Source organism: Sparus aurata, chromosome 6, assembly GCF_900880675.1.
Source record: "Sparus aurata chromosome 6, fSpaAur1.1, whole genome shotgun sequence".
Taxonomy (NCBI): domain Eukaryota; kingdom Metazoa; phylum Chordata; class Actinopteri; order Spariformes; family Sparidae; genus Sparus; species Sparus aurata.
The window spans coordinates 38,679,666-38,694,537 of NC_044192.1; the positions used below are offsets into that span (position 1 = coordinate 38,679,666).

Consider the following 14,872-nt stretch of genomic DNA (forward strand, 5'->3'; position numbering starts at 1 on the left):
TTTTGGCAAAACATTCAATGTTGGTTTTGGTGTTTGTTGATGATATGAAACAGAATTTTTACAGCCTTGTCGTTTAAAAGGATGAAGCTAGTGGCTGCATTGCATTCAGGGTTATTCTCTGCTACTGTAGGAGGAGAATCTCATCTTCACTGGATTTTATTCCTGAATGTAAGTGAAAGTGACGATCCAAAGTTATTCTCCTGACAAACCTGCAGTCTGAAACATGCATCCCAGTGTCCACGTTAGTCACTGCAGTTACCCAGGAACATTAAAGGAAAGCATCAAAATAAATGCTTGAGTCCGGAGATGGTGACTCCCTCATAACAATGCCGTGTTTAAAGGTGGATTTGTCTCATTAGGAATGAAACAATAAAGTAAAATAAACATACATTTTTAAAATGTGTTTATTATAGAAGGTTTACATTCTGATCACCTCATGCACACTCTAAACAGGCTCATACAGCAAAGTCCTGAGTAGTAAGATGAACAAAAGGATATGTTTGTGTGCGAGTTGTGCTCAGTAAGAACAAGTATAATATTTTTACCATTTAATGAGGAGGGACATAAGTTCTTTTAAGTCACCTTAAGGTACTACAAGGAACTTTTAACTGGTACTGAAACAGTCTCAATTTAATACCGATGCCTCTATATGACCTACATACACAAACTGGACCAACAGCAAGAAGTCTATTTCTATTTGTTTAATATAGCTATTCTTAATAGAAGCCCTATTCACTCTGCTCTTTCAGTGCTGGAACAAACAGTAACATGGTAGCAGGTCCCATCTTCAGCATCTTATATGAGTATAGAAATACCACAGTTATACGTGGAGAAGCCTCTCTCATCCTGTCTGTCATCCTGTCAGTCGTCCTGTCGGTTCTACCTACTGTTTATCATATTTCCGCCTGAAAAACTGCATCTGTCCCCGGCAGCAGAGCCAGGGAGCTCCCGCAGTTGAATGGTGGTGATTATGTGACACGATTCAGAGCAGAAAACTTCAACTCACCACAGAACTTGAACTCCCCACAAGTGAAAGCTGACAGGCTCCGCTGTTTACTGATGGTGATTATGTAATTATGTGATTTTGAGCGAAAAACATAACTTTGTCACTTTCCAGGGTGCAAGGTGGGTCAGATCTCAATCACAGCACACTGTATCTGCATCCATGTGATTATAAACAGTCAGCGGATACATGTTTAGATTAACAGGTGTTTAACGGGGAAACATGATTTAAAAAAAACAACAGATCTCAACATCATGCTGTATACTGTCACGTCTCTTTTGGATCATGCTTGGTTGAATGTGAACAAACGAAAGAGAGAAGGTGAGCCTTTGTTGCAGAGATAATGCAGAGTCTCTGTGTGAAAAGGGCTAGAGTCTAACAGCCTGAGGACAGACACTGTGGTCTGGTGGTACAGCACTAAATCAAAGTTTACTTTGTTTCATGTTTCTCCACAGGGAGCACCAGAATCAAGAAGAAATGTGAGTTCCCTGTAGCAGCTTTAAAAAAATAAAGAGCAGTTACAAAATTCATTTTATACCTGGAATTTTGTAGTTCTACTAAAGGAAATTTTAACTTAACAAACTAATTATTTTACAGTTCTTAACTTTTATTGCCATACAGGCTGTTCCTCTGAGCTGACGTGAAACCAGACAGAACTTTTCTTACAGAAGTAGCAACGAAAAAACAGTCAAGGAGAATTGTCCTCCTACCAGTAGAAACTTTGATTTTAATGATGGAAAGCTAATTCTGAATGGAAAAAGTGCAGTGACTGGTCGATTTTCAAGCCTTCAGATTTGACCATTTCTCAGACATTCTTGACAGAACTTCAACTTGTAAGAATGATGGGACAGATTAATTTGTGTCAGCTTGGAGGGACTGACTGATGACATCTTTGCAAGGAGAGAGCTATTATCTTTGGCTTTGTATGAAAAAGCAAAAGCAAAAATGAGCGTGCACTCACTATTGTGTGAGTGCACACTCATTTCTCCTATTGAGAACAAAAGCAAACAAACACAACAGCCAAGTCGCCTGGATTTAATGTTAGCAGTTAATATTTCTGCCACAGATAAGTCCAAGGTTGACATTCGTACCAAACGTGGCATGTCACATTCACATCATATGCTTATTAGCTGACTTTCACAGGTGGTGATGGCGGCAGTATTATAACAAGCCAGAACTGTGGCTGTGAACGGGTGACCCACTAGTTTTCACATGAAGGCGGACTGTCCCCAGCCGTATCTGTGGCCACTAAGTCGAATGTTTTTTGATGGAGACCTGCCAAAAGTTTTAGCCATTTTGTGGTGACGAAAAGAGGCCATTTAAAGCCAAACCCTGATGTTTTTCTAAACCTAACCAGAGCAAAAACTCAGCATTCAATAGAAAATTTGACCTTAACAAACATAGGTTTGCAACATGAAGAAACTTTTAGTTTTATCTTATCTGCGGTTTTGCAAAAAAGTACTAATCTAACAATTATTCTGGTGATTGGGTTGAACACAAAGAGCGTGACTCACAAACAGCCACTTAAAGACAGAAAAGGGTCACGTGTCCACAAAAAATACCAGCTCATGAACCAGAGGTGCCACATGCAGCTTTTCATATATGTGTCATTGTTGGGTTATCAATGCTAGTTTTGGCATCAAATGAGGCCTCAGTAAGGAAAACCAATAGTTAACACCAATGATAAATACAATGGTAACTTTCCAGTGTTCACTTATCTAATACATCGTTCTACCATTTCTCCTGATAAAAATGAGTGTGTGTATGTGTGTGAAGTGTGTTTTTCTATCAGCCCCTGTGAGAAGCTTAGTCTGCTGTGGCTCAGGACAGGTGGTGTGAAGTGGGCTTATCAAAGCTTTGCTGTCTGACTGAACCAAACAGTAGATGTGCCATATCACCAACACAATGAGCTAAAAAAAAAAGCTGGGTTATAATTGTCTATTGGTTTGTGAGTGACAGCGCATGATCTGTGTTGGTGGTGTAATGTTACTCAATTTTACTAACCCTTGAGGGAATAGAATGCAGAAGGTTCTATTTTAACCCAAAATGTTTTCCTAAACTTAACCAACGTTTTTATTCCTTTAACCTGACCAAACAGCCACAAAAAACTGAATGAAACCTGAAAAAAAAGTGAACTTGGTGTTAAATGAGTGAACAATATAATGATGTGTTCCATACAGGACATGAACCGTGATCTCCTGAGGTGAAGTCCTATACTTAATCTACTCAACCATTTTGCACCTCTAGATGTGAATTTCAAGGCTGGTTCATAAGTACAAATAATGTTTCTGAGAAACATTAGTCATGATGTTCCAGGAACAACATCAATACAGCACCATCAGATACACACAAGTGACCTCTTTCACATAACGCTGCTTCATTTGGATCAGTGTTGATATTCAAATATGGACTGATGTAAGTTAAATGTTAAAATGCTTCATGCGGCACCTACAAGCAGCCAGACAGACACAACACAAAAACATCATTAATGGAGAAATGATTTAAAATGTACAGGCTGGTATATAATCCTCAACAGCCCCATCATCACTAAAGCTGTGTCCTTTAACAAACAGCAGTAAGGGTGACAAAGCATCCCTTCAGAAACCAGACAACATGCATGGTCTTTGACTTTTGCATATGTAGTGCAAATACTCCCCCGGAGAGGCAACAGACGGAGGAAGTTCAGAGGCGTCCACAGGCTCCACCTGTGCAATTGCCTCCAGTAGTTCTGTCAGGGTAATGCACCCTGTTGTGTCCTGGGTTTCATGTGTGTCTATATTTGACATGTTAGTCCACATATTGTGCAAAGTGTCACTGAATTAGAAAATGGCTTGCTTTTTCCAGAAGTTGCTGGACGATGGCGAATTTGCAATGTTTTAAGCTACACTTCTACTGACCACCAGGTGCAGGCTCTCAGAAACTATGCTGAACAGTATCCAAGAGTCAGGGGAAACTTTTTTCAATGAGTGCACACAACCTAGTAATGCATACCGTCAAATTTTTGACTTTGGGCATTTTGAACCCTAACATGACTTCTTTCATTCCTCTTTTTTATCAAATGGAAGACCAGCTACAGCTACTAGCAACTTGCTAACGCTCTGGTTTTTCCATGCAATATGAGAGCTTTAGTTCCTAATAACAATAACAATAACTTCATTGGAGAAATTAAATACTCTGTGTGCACAAATAAGAAATTTGATGGTACAAATTTGTGCAGACCAATTAAATTTGAGAGTGCAAATTGATCATTAGTGAGATCAAATGTTCCAAATCAGATGTTCACAACCTGAGCTTCACCCAGACACTGCAGAAGAAGACTTTTCTGGCTCCAGTAACTGGAGCTTGACAAACAATACAACTAAACTCCAGATTTCAAAACTTCTCTTCAGATGTCTGTGGGGTACAACCCCAATTCCAAAAGAGTGGGGATGCTGTGTTAAAGTTCTACATAAAAACAGAATGCGATCATTTTAAAACAAACTGTTTACTGAAAACAGAACAAAAGTATTCCTGAGCCCAGGAACCAAGTCCTGGTGAGGGGGCCGCATTCACAGTCCTTTGTTGCCACTTTCTCAACTTGTTTGAAACCTGTAGCTTGTATCAATTCAGAATAAGCAGATATTTACAAAAAATAATAAAGCTGATGAGGTCAAACATGAAATATATTATATATGTCAAGAAAGGATAAGCAAATTCTGGTTATTCTGTTTGACGCAGCATCCACACTGTTATGGAATCAGGGTCGTAAGACTGTACCCATGTTTTCTGAACATGTTTCTTCTACTGTCTATAGGACAACCAGTGTGTGAAGCTCTTTGCTTTACTTATTTTGCATCCAAAGGCTGCTTTGGTGGAGGACTTTGCTTTCACTTGACTCTCTGGGCCACAGAAGTGAATCTGCCTTCTGCTATGTGCCTTTCAGCTGCTGATCTTCTTACGAGGCAGGTAGGCATTGGTGATCTGGTTCATCACCACCAGGGCGGGGAAGAAAGGCAGCAGGAGAAAGGCCCACCAGGCAACCCCTTTCACCGTGGCCTGGAACCAGTCTGAGAACATGGCTGACACCACGGTCACTGTGGCCAGCAGGTAGACCACCAGACCACAGGTGGCGTGGTACAGCTTCAGCCTCGGCAGAGAGGAGGAGAGACGCAGAAGCTTCGGGAAGATCACGCAGACACCGCAAGCCGCTTGGAGCGTTGTGGCGGCCAATGTGCAGATACCCAACAAACTGTGCCAGGTGACCAGGTGGGGGCGCTCTGACACATTCTTGCTGGCCACCATGAAGCCCAGCCCAGTGGCCGCAGCTATCAGCACCAGTGCCTGACAGAACCAGTGGAGACGGACTTTACCCTTCCGAGATTTAAAGCAGAAGAGGGAACCTTCAGCTGAGAAGACTAGGATGCCTTCAGTCATACACAGGCAGTACTGCAGGGGGAGAAGAAGACAGGTGTCAATAAAGGTGTTTTCATTCTTTATTTCAGAGCAGCTAGAGAAACCAAAGAAGGGGTTCCGATGTACATCACAACACGACTGACGAAGGAATAAATGGATGCTGTGTTGAAATCATGTGGCTGCTGTTGAACTCCCTTCAGCTCATATTGAAGTTATTTTCGTATGTGTGAATTAATGGATAATTCCAGTTTAGTTACAACTTGGGTCTTGTTCTTGTAGTTTGGGCTGTCATTTCTCCCAATTATAATCATCACTCACCTAAGTAATGAATACGATCTGGGAGCAAGTTGACATGGCTGCATCGAAGTCCGACAGTTAATTCAGAAGATATATAAGATATAAGATATATAAGGACACAAGTGATGCTCATTTCAATCTGTGCCTAGATATTTAGGCCTTGCTATATTATCTCTGTGCCTTTGAGTTTCACTGTTGTCTACACTGTTGCATGATCCTTCATTACTACAAACACACAGTGTAGTTTATTTTGACTCACACACACCGTCCTGCTCCCACTAAATTAAACACAAAATGTGGATTATGTGCCACTAACAATAGTCCCATACATCTACATTGTTTTGTTTCCTGTTAGAGTGACATTTTATAAAGACTTTGACCAGCTGTCTTAGGGAACTGGTGACCTGTACTTAAAGATTTACACTTCAACTGAGTAGGAATCAGTGGTCTTCGTTTCACTTTAACATTTCATATGGGGGGGAGAGAGAGAGAGAGAGAGAGAGAGAGAGAGAAACTGCAGACCCTCAAATCTAAAAAAGCTTGTGGGCCTGATGGCATAATGAATGAGATGCTAAAAAACATAGACAAAAAATTCCAATCGGCCATATTAAAACTATTCAATTTGGTTCTGAGTGTAGGTTTTTTCCCTGAGATCTGGAATCGTGGACTTATAACCCCAATTTATAAAAACGGAGACAAATTTGACCCTAATAATTACCGAGGCATCTGTGTGAACAGTAATCTGGGGAAGGTTTTCTGTAACATTATGAACACCAGACTTATGAGCTTCCTTACCAAACACAATGTCTTGAGCAAAAGCCAAATTGGATTCATACCAAAACAACGCACAACCGATCATATTTACACCCTACATACCCTAATAGATAAACATATAAACCAAAATAAAAACAAACTGTTTGCCTGTTTTATTGACTTCCAAAAAGCTTTTGACTCCATTTGGCATGATGGATTATTTTACAAAATTATTGAGAGTGGTATAGGGGGTAAAACATATGATATTATCAAATCAATGTATTCGGGCAATATGTGCAGCGTAAAAATAGGCAAAATGAGGACAGAATACTTCACCCAAGGACGAGGCGTCCGCCAGGGCTGTAACCTCAGCCCTGGACTTTTCAATATCTACATTAATGAATTGGCAACTACCCTAGAAAAGTCATCTGTACCTGGTGTAAGTCTCCACAATGAGGAGGTGAAATGCCTCCTCTTTGCAGATGACCTGGTTCTGCTGTCCCCGACAGCACAGGGTCTACAGCAGAGTTTGGATCTGCTAGAGCATTACTGTCAGACCTGGGCCCTGACAGTAAACCCCAAAAAGACCAAAATAATGATCTTCCAAAAAAGATCCAAAACTCAGGACATTCAACCTAAGTTTAAAATTGGCACACAACAAGTAGAATACTGCACAAACTACACCTATCTGGGGATAAAACTAAATTCAACTGGACATTTTAATGATGCAGTTCATGAGCTGAGAGATAAAGCACACCGGGCTTTCTACGCCATAAAGAAACATATACAAACTGAAATACCAACACGAATTTGGCTCAAATTAATTGAATGCGTTATTGAACCAATCGCACTCTATGGCAGTGAGGTGTGGGGTCCACTTACAAATCATGACTTCACTCAGTGGGATAAACATCCCATTGAGACCCTGCATGCAGAGCTGTGTAAAATTCTTCTACATGTCCAGAGGAAAGCCACAAACAATGCATGCAGGGCAGAATTAGGCAAATACCCACTAATTATAAAAATACAAAAAAGAGCAATTAACTTTTGGACACATCTAAAACTAAGTGACCCCCTCTCTTATCATTATCAAGCCCTGCAATGCCAAGACATGAGCAGCAGGAACCCCCTTACCCAACTGGTTCAGAGGCTGAGATCACAAACCTGCACAAACCCTTCTAACACAGCCCAGGAACACACCAGCTCACCAATCACACCCAACCTAATCACTAAACAATCAAAACAAAACTACATCGCCTACTGGCAAACACAAACAAAAACACAGAGCAAAATGCAATGCTATCTGGCTCTAAATCGACCCTACACCACAGCAGAGTACCTGAGCACGGTGACTGATCTTCAGCTAAAACCAACCTTGACAAAGTACAGACTGAGCGAACACAGCCTGGCTACTGAAACAGGGAGGCACCCTGCAGAGCAGAGGCTGTGCTGTCACTGCAGTCTCAATGAACCTGAGACAGAGTTACACTTCCTCACCAAATGTGAAAAATTTAAATATATTAGAGAATTCTGTCTCCCTAAATTTGAAATTGTAACAAAAGGTTCCTTCTCTAAACTATCTGATGAGGAAAAACTGCCGATCCTACTCGGGGAAGAATCAAAGAGCAGCACATTAGCAGCAGTGTATGTTTCTGCCTGCCACACACTGAGAGACAGCCAGGGACACACACACACTATCAGCTGACACACACATTTATTGTTTGTTATATTGTAACCTTTTAATGACTTTAAATGATATTTTTTAGTTGACACAAATTGAGTGATTTACTGTATTTTTATTTTTATTTATTTATTATTAATTTTAATTCTACCGATTATCTGTGAATTCATTGTAAATACTTTTTTCCTTTATTGTGATTATTATAAATTGTAATGCTTGCTTTGGCAATATGTACGATGTTACGTCATGCCAATAAAGCCAATTGAATTGAATTGAATTGAATTGAATTGAGAGAGAGAGAGAGAGAGCGAGGGAGAGAGAGAGAGAGAGAGCGAAAGAGGGAGAGAGAGAGAGAGAGAGAGGTGGTTAAAGAGAGCATGAGTTATAAACAAGCTTCTACTGTATGAGCTTTGAATTGATTTCTGTGAAAGAAACTCAACACATCAATCAAAGATTCACAGCTCTAATGGAGGAGTTGTTCCTGGCAGAGGAGGCATGTTGTTTGTACAGTAAGTCATCAACACGCACTGTGATGACACATTATGACTGACTCATCACTATGTGCTGCCATGATCCATGACAAAGCCCAACATCAACCTGTACGCCATGTCAGGGTACAAAGCCGTTTCTGCCAACACATTCTGGGTCAGTTTGTAACTCAATCTCTGACTCAGTGATGCAACACCGTCCTCAGAGTTCGCTCTCCCTGCCATCTATTATTCACAGTGGAAAGAGGATGGAGACACAAAGAGCAGAGCAGAGGGTGTGAAGGTAAAGGAATGCTGAATACAGGAGAGTTAATATTCTACTGAAGAAACACTTGTGAAATCTATGCTATTCTTGGAACTGTTTATATTTCATTTGTTTATCTCAAAACAAAAACCACACAGCACATGACTGCTTTCTTATGTAATAGTAGTAGTATTATGTAAATCATTATGGAAATAACTAAATTGTTGTATCATTCCAAATGATAGTCCACCTACATAAACTACATTTTATACATATAAGACACAAAAACTGTGGCATTTATCATGGGTATCATGGTTTTGCATTTAGTGAATGATTAGCTCATGGCCATAATAAATACTTCATTCTGTTGTCAGTCACTTAGCAGCACGGCCGGATAAACCCACAGTGGCAGTGACACGAGATAGTTAGTTCTAATTAATTACATGCAAATGTATTCAGTATGTACCATGTAAGCTTGGTATCACCTGATGTACTGTAGGTATCAAACAACATTATAAAACAGGGGCCTCACTTCAACACTGCCTTAAGCTGAGGTACAACTTACAAAAGCTCTGATTTCAGGTTCGTATTTACTAAACACATTATCAATTAAATGAAAATAAGGGCTTGGCAATATGAAGATATTATATTGTAATTATGATATGAAAATATCGTCTATGATTTTGAATATCGTCATATCATGATATATCCTAAGTATTGTCTTTTCCTGGTTTCAAAGGCTGCATGACAGTAAAATTATTTAATTTTCTGAACTCACCAGGCTGTTCTAATACTCACTTATATGCACATTACTGATGATTATTTATGAAGAAACTCGTTGTGTTATCATTCCTCTCAAAGAAACTATAGAAATCCCTTCAACATTGTCACAATATCGATAAGGGGTGGGAAAATATCTGCACAGTAATATGTCAAACTGCTTATTCTTGCTATAAAATTAACAATACACTGGCACCGAAAATCAGTAATTATATTAAAACTTGAAGCCGCTCTAAACAGATTCCCCTGACAACTGACTCACCAGAGTCCCTGCTCCCTGACTCCTTGTGGTGTAAACTTCTGTACATTACAGATTAAATTCATACAGATTTTAGTCAGGCATAGTTGTATCCTTCCTTTAAACATTTTAACTCCAGAATTGTTCTGATTTCTGGCAGTTCAACCTGTTGTCACTTTATAACTCTTTTAAATTGGAATGATAGCACACATGGACAAGTTGCAGTGTGTGCGGTAAAGAGGCACTAAGCTCAGACTCTGTGTGCTTTTATAGACATTCTTTCACCTCAGTTCATGTTTCAAATTCCGCGAAACTGACACCACAATGTAGTGAATAATAGATTATTCCTGATTTTATTTTTTTAGGGCTATTTTGTATTCTTCAGTTACATGTATCCTAATGCATCATTAGATGATTGTCTTGCAAAGTGTCGATTATCACACAACCGCTGTTTCATGATACCATCAGTATCCTGGGCATCATATTGTGAAGCGTATCCTATCGTGAGTTGCTCTGTAATTCCCACCCCTAATATCAACAGCAAGAATCTGGTCAACAATATTGTGATATTTTATTGTGTCTATATTGCCCAGCCCTAATTAAAACATCACAAAGTAATAACCACACAGCACACCATAAACCTTTAGGGCCCCTGAGGGCCCAAAAATGTCGTGTGCTTTAGCAAACCAGCCACAATTAGAAAATGTAGCATTAGATATGAAGGACACAGCTGGCTACCACAAAAAAAACAAAAAAAAAAAACAAGTACAGAACAGATGTACACACTGTATTTCCACTCTAAGTACTAATTATCTATCATGATTCTATTAAGATCATGAAAAAGAAAACTAATAATAAAAAATATCATACTTAAGATAACGAAATGAATGTTATTCTTGTGTGACAATGGTATTTGCAATGACATTATTTAGTGAAATAATCCAAACTCATACAGCACTGCAGGTGAATGAGAGTGTTTGTTTGAACGTGAACTGTCAGAAAGACTGATATGGTAAACCACTGTATGAAAGCTGAACACCTGAACAGATCAGACTGCTGACTGACTACTTCTCACTGTGTGTGTTACTATGTGTGTTTGGGTGGCTGTATGCACATGAGAATGAGGTGGAGAGGGTGAAGTCATGCATGGACTGTAAACTTACTGCGACTGACATACACACTGGATGCCAAGAAAACAGACCTGGAACAGAGAAAAACACCAGTCAGCATCTTACAATCCAAAACTATCCAAAGACAATCCATGGGTGCTATATGTTCAAGGATGACAAAACTATCGAGCGATCACAAAACTAATAGTGTTTCTAGCTTTAGGGGGTAGTTGGGCAATTTTAATCATAGTGCCAGACTTCTGCAACTACTGACGGTGTGCTCACAGCATGTCAAAGATGTGAATATGAAATTTAATGTCAAAAAGAGTAACAATAAGGCAGTCAGAAGCAGAGAGGACAGGAATGAGTTTTTCCTGTATTTCACTTGTGTGACACTCCTCTTATGACATACACATGGTCACCCTAATCAGATTCTGACTGATGATTTGAGCAGTGACAAAGATATTTATTGACAGTGTTGTAAACTTTATGCTCAGGCCAACATGTTGTTGCTTCAGGTTCCCAGATGGAACAACTGCCAGTCTCAACTGTTTGTGCTCCTGTTCCTACATGGCAGGCACTTCTAAGTCACCTGATGTAAGATTTTAGGGGTTGCCTGGATGAGTCTGAGAACAGCATCATAGTGACGTTAACCAGCCCGAGGAAGGGCTGGTCTTAGTACTCATCCACGTGTAAAAAGCTCTGATGAGATAGCCTACATACGAACTGTGTTTGTGTGTTTTGTTTTAATTGAATGATAATTGTTGTGGTTTTATCTTGTATGTTTCTTTTCATGCTATAAACCCTCTTGTGAGTCTGAAATAAAGTTTGCAGTGGAAACATTCTATTTGAAAAATCCATTCAGTAATTAACATTCTATTATTAATTGCTACCATGATAGAGATCAATAGAAATATCACACAAATACACAATAATAGCTGTAAGTCTAGCATCAGATACATATTTCCAGAGTGAATCCTGTGAAGTGTTGACTGCCACAGTCACTCATCCAGTGGACCCCTAAAACTTGTTGAAGTACTTATTAGGAAGAGAGTTTATTTTTTAATTGCTTTTCTCTCTCTCTTTTTTTTTTTTTTTAAATCCACCCCTAATTTTCAACAGCTACTTTTCCAATAAGAGCAATTGGGGAAGACAGAAACTTGACCAATAAAACTGCCTTATCCTTAAAGGAGCACACTGTCGTTTGTCATTAGGAATCCAAACTCAGATTTTTTATAATTACAATATTAATGAGGTAATAATACAAACTTGTTTCCATAAAAGAATAAACAAGTTTCAGGTTAAAATAACCCAGAGGAAACGAAAATTGGAAAAGAGATCTCAGTGGTGTCTCATTCATTTCTCCTAGACAACTATGAGATCTCTGTGAGACCAAAGTGAGGCTGTGGCTGATTTCTCCTGTTTCTCAATTGTTTCTCCTGAGAAACAGATGCAGAAAATCTCAACGTGGGCTCCCTGTAAGTTTCAAAGGAGATCTCATCAAGCTCTCAATGAAGTTTCAGAATGTCTCCCCAGTGCTGGAAAGGAGCGAGGTTTAAACGGTAAAGTCTCAAGTCTCAACTATTGCTCCTAAGGAATTTTAGGAGAAACAAATGAGAAATGTTTGAGACCAAAAAAGACTACAACCAGACTGAAATGAGAATTCTCATTGAGCTCCTTTACGGCTCCATAGCCATAAAGGAGCAAGCTTTGAGCAGTAACATTTTCCTCTGGGAAGGTGGCAGGGTCCGCCACATATAAATAAAGAAAAACAGTATAACTTGTTTATTCAGTCATAAAAACAAAGAGAGGCAGAGCAAAATCAGCCAATGAAGATATTTCTCTTCTCATTACCCCCCCCCCAAAAAAAAAATACAATTACATAGTGCTCCTTTAAAAGTCGTTGTTCCGTGGATTAAAGATAAATGAAGAGGTCCTGTCCATTAATCTCAAACTATTAGTAAACCATTAATCCAAACAACAGGCAATGCATTTCTCGACCTGCGTGTTATTCATTTAAACTGCCAGTGTGTAAGTGTGAATCGTGTACATCAGTCATCCATATATCCACTCACTGGTTCCGGGTCTGGACAGCAGGGAGAGGATGAGGGTCAGGCCCACACCGGTGACATGAGCCGCTATCACGGCCGCCCTCCGCAGCCACACATAGAGCCAGTAGTCCCGCATCCCCAGCCCCTCTCCCACCGGGCTGTACTCCACATCAGACCGCATGCCGCTGAGCCACCTGCCCGGCTACCTGCCGACTCCGACGGGTGGAAAAGGTGCGCTCAGACGGACAGACACGGCGCGTGTTCTGCCGGAACACTGCACGAGCTCCATAATCACTAAGTGACAGTGGAAGAACTGGATGGACGGACAGACACACACACACACACACACACACACACACACACACACACACACACACACACACAAGGACAGACCGTCAACACGCAGATCCGATGAACGTGCCCTACATAGACAACACGTAGTACTTCCGGTATGTAGTTTTTCAAACTCGGGGTCCAGGTGAAGCTTCTAGTCCACTTCCTTTAGTTTACAGTCCAGAACAGTAGTCACATCCGTCTGATCCAATACATCCAATTCTTACTTGTGAAACGGATACAGCCTTACGCTAAAAGTTAACATGTGTATTCGTTTGAAGAGGTATGTTTTGAAAGGAAAAGTCAACTAACTTCCACTTGTATTCACGGCTAGTTCTCTTCGAATTGACTGAACAATTACAGCGGGCCAATGTGGCCTGTCAACGGATTAAAAACGAGGCCAGTCGGTGCAACAAATGCAGACAGAGCAGCATCAGAAGCGGAGACTGTGCGGTCTCAGGCCTGACAAAAGTCGGTCTTTTACTGTCAGCTGGAAGGTTATTGGCCTAAACATGTCCACCTTCTGACGGCACTGCCGCATTCGTGTGAATGGCAGTGAATAACGCAGGCTTAATTGTCCCCGGGGGCCCAGGACAGTTTTTTAAATTGAATTGAAGGCTGTTAACCCGCAGCTGTCTCTGCTGATGGCTTGTTTTGGTTTCACTTCCTGGTTTGAAGTTCGAAACCAAAGAGAATGATAGAAGTGAGATGCTTCACTCTTGTTTCCGGTTTTTTCAGTTGAGTCGCCGTTTGTCTACCAAGCCGTTTGCTTACTTCTTCACAGTCTGCTCAACACTACCGAGAGGATTTAGTGTGAAACATATGATCATTTATTAGGAGAGGGACATACAATAGGACTAAAGCAGGGCTGCCGGTAGTGATGCTCGTGGGCCAACGCTGGTCCGCCATTGAGTTAAATGTAGCCTGCACATTTCTCTAGCCAGAAAAAAAAATAAAAAAAATCACTATGTAAATACATTTTCATTCGTTTGGGGTGGAAATGCTCTGTAAACATGTAGGATCCTCAAGTATGACTTATGTTGCATAATGTGAGCCCAGTAGTGTCACATGAAGTCAGTCCACTGGGAACTAGCGATGAGCACCATTTAACACTAAGCCTGGAGTTCAAGAGGTGTTCGCTTCCGACCAGAAATCCGTCTGGGCACCCCTTGACTACAGAGACCATTTCAGCAGAGCTGCAGTGTAACTGCGAACGATAACTTGAAATGTGTTTGAAAGAACACGTGTATTCGACACTACATTTTTAATTAATGTAAAGGAGGCCAGACGTCAACATTGATCTGATTCAGTTAAGTGCTTCACAAAGAGCCTCCGTATTGTTACCTGGCTCCTCCGTAAACATTCCCCTTCTTTAGTTACTTATGATAGCCGGCCTGTTTTGAATTGTGCATTTGTATCATGAGCAACATGTATGGCGTGCGTCTGTGGTTATGACATTGAATGCATTATTAATCAGTTCTCATTTCTGTAATAAATATGTCA

At 40.4% G+C, this 14,872-nt stretch overlaps 1 protein-coding gene across 1 annotated transcript; it reads right to left on the reverse strand.

Annotated features, from left to right (window-relative positions):
• Window positions 1-386: 386 nt before the first annotated feature.
• cyb561d1 (cytochrome b561 family, member D1) lies at window positions 387-14,041 on the reverse strand. Its single transcript, XM_030419574.1, has 3 exons — window positions 13,061-14,041; window positions 11,040-11,077; window positions 387-5,428 (listed from the first exon to the last, which is right to left on the reverse strand). The coding sequence occupies exons 1-3, from the start codon at window positions 13,215-13,217 to the stop codon at window positions 4,922-4,924; spliced, it is 702 nt and encodes a 233-aa protein (XP_030275434.1). The 5' UTR covers window positions 13,218-14,041; the 3' UTR covers window positions 387-4,921.
• Window positions 14,042-14,872: the final 831 nt, after the last annotated feature.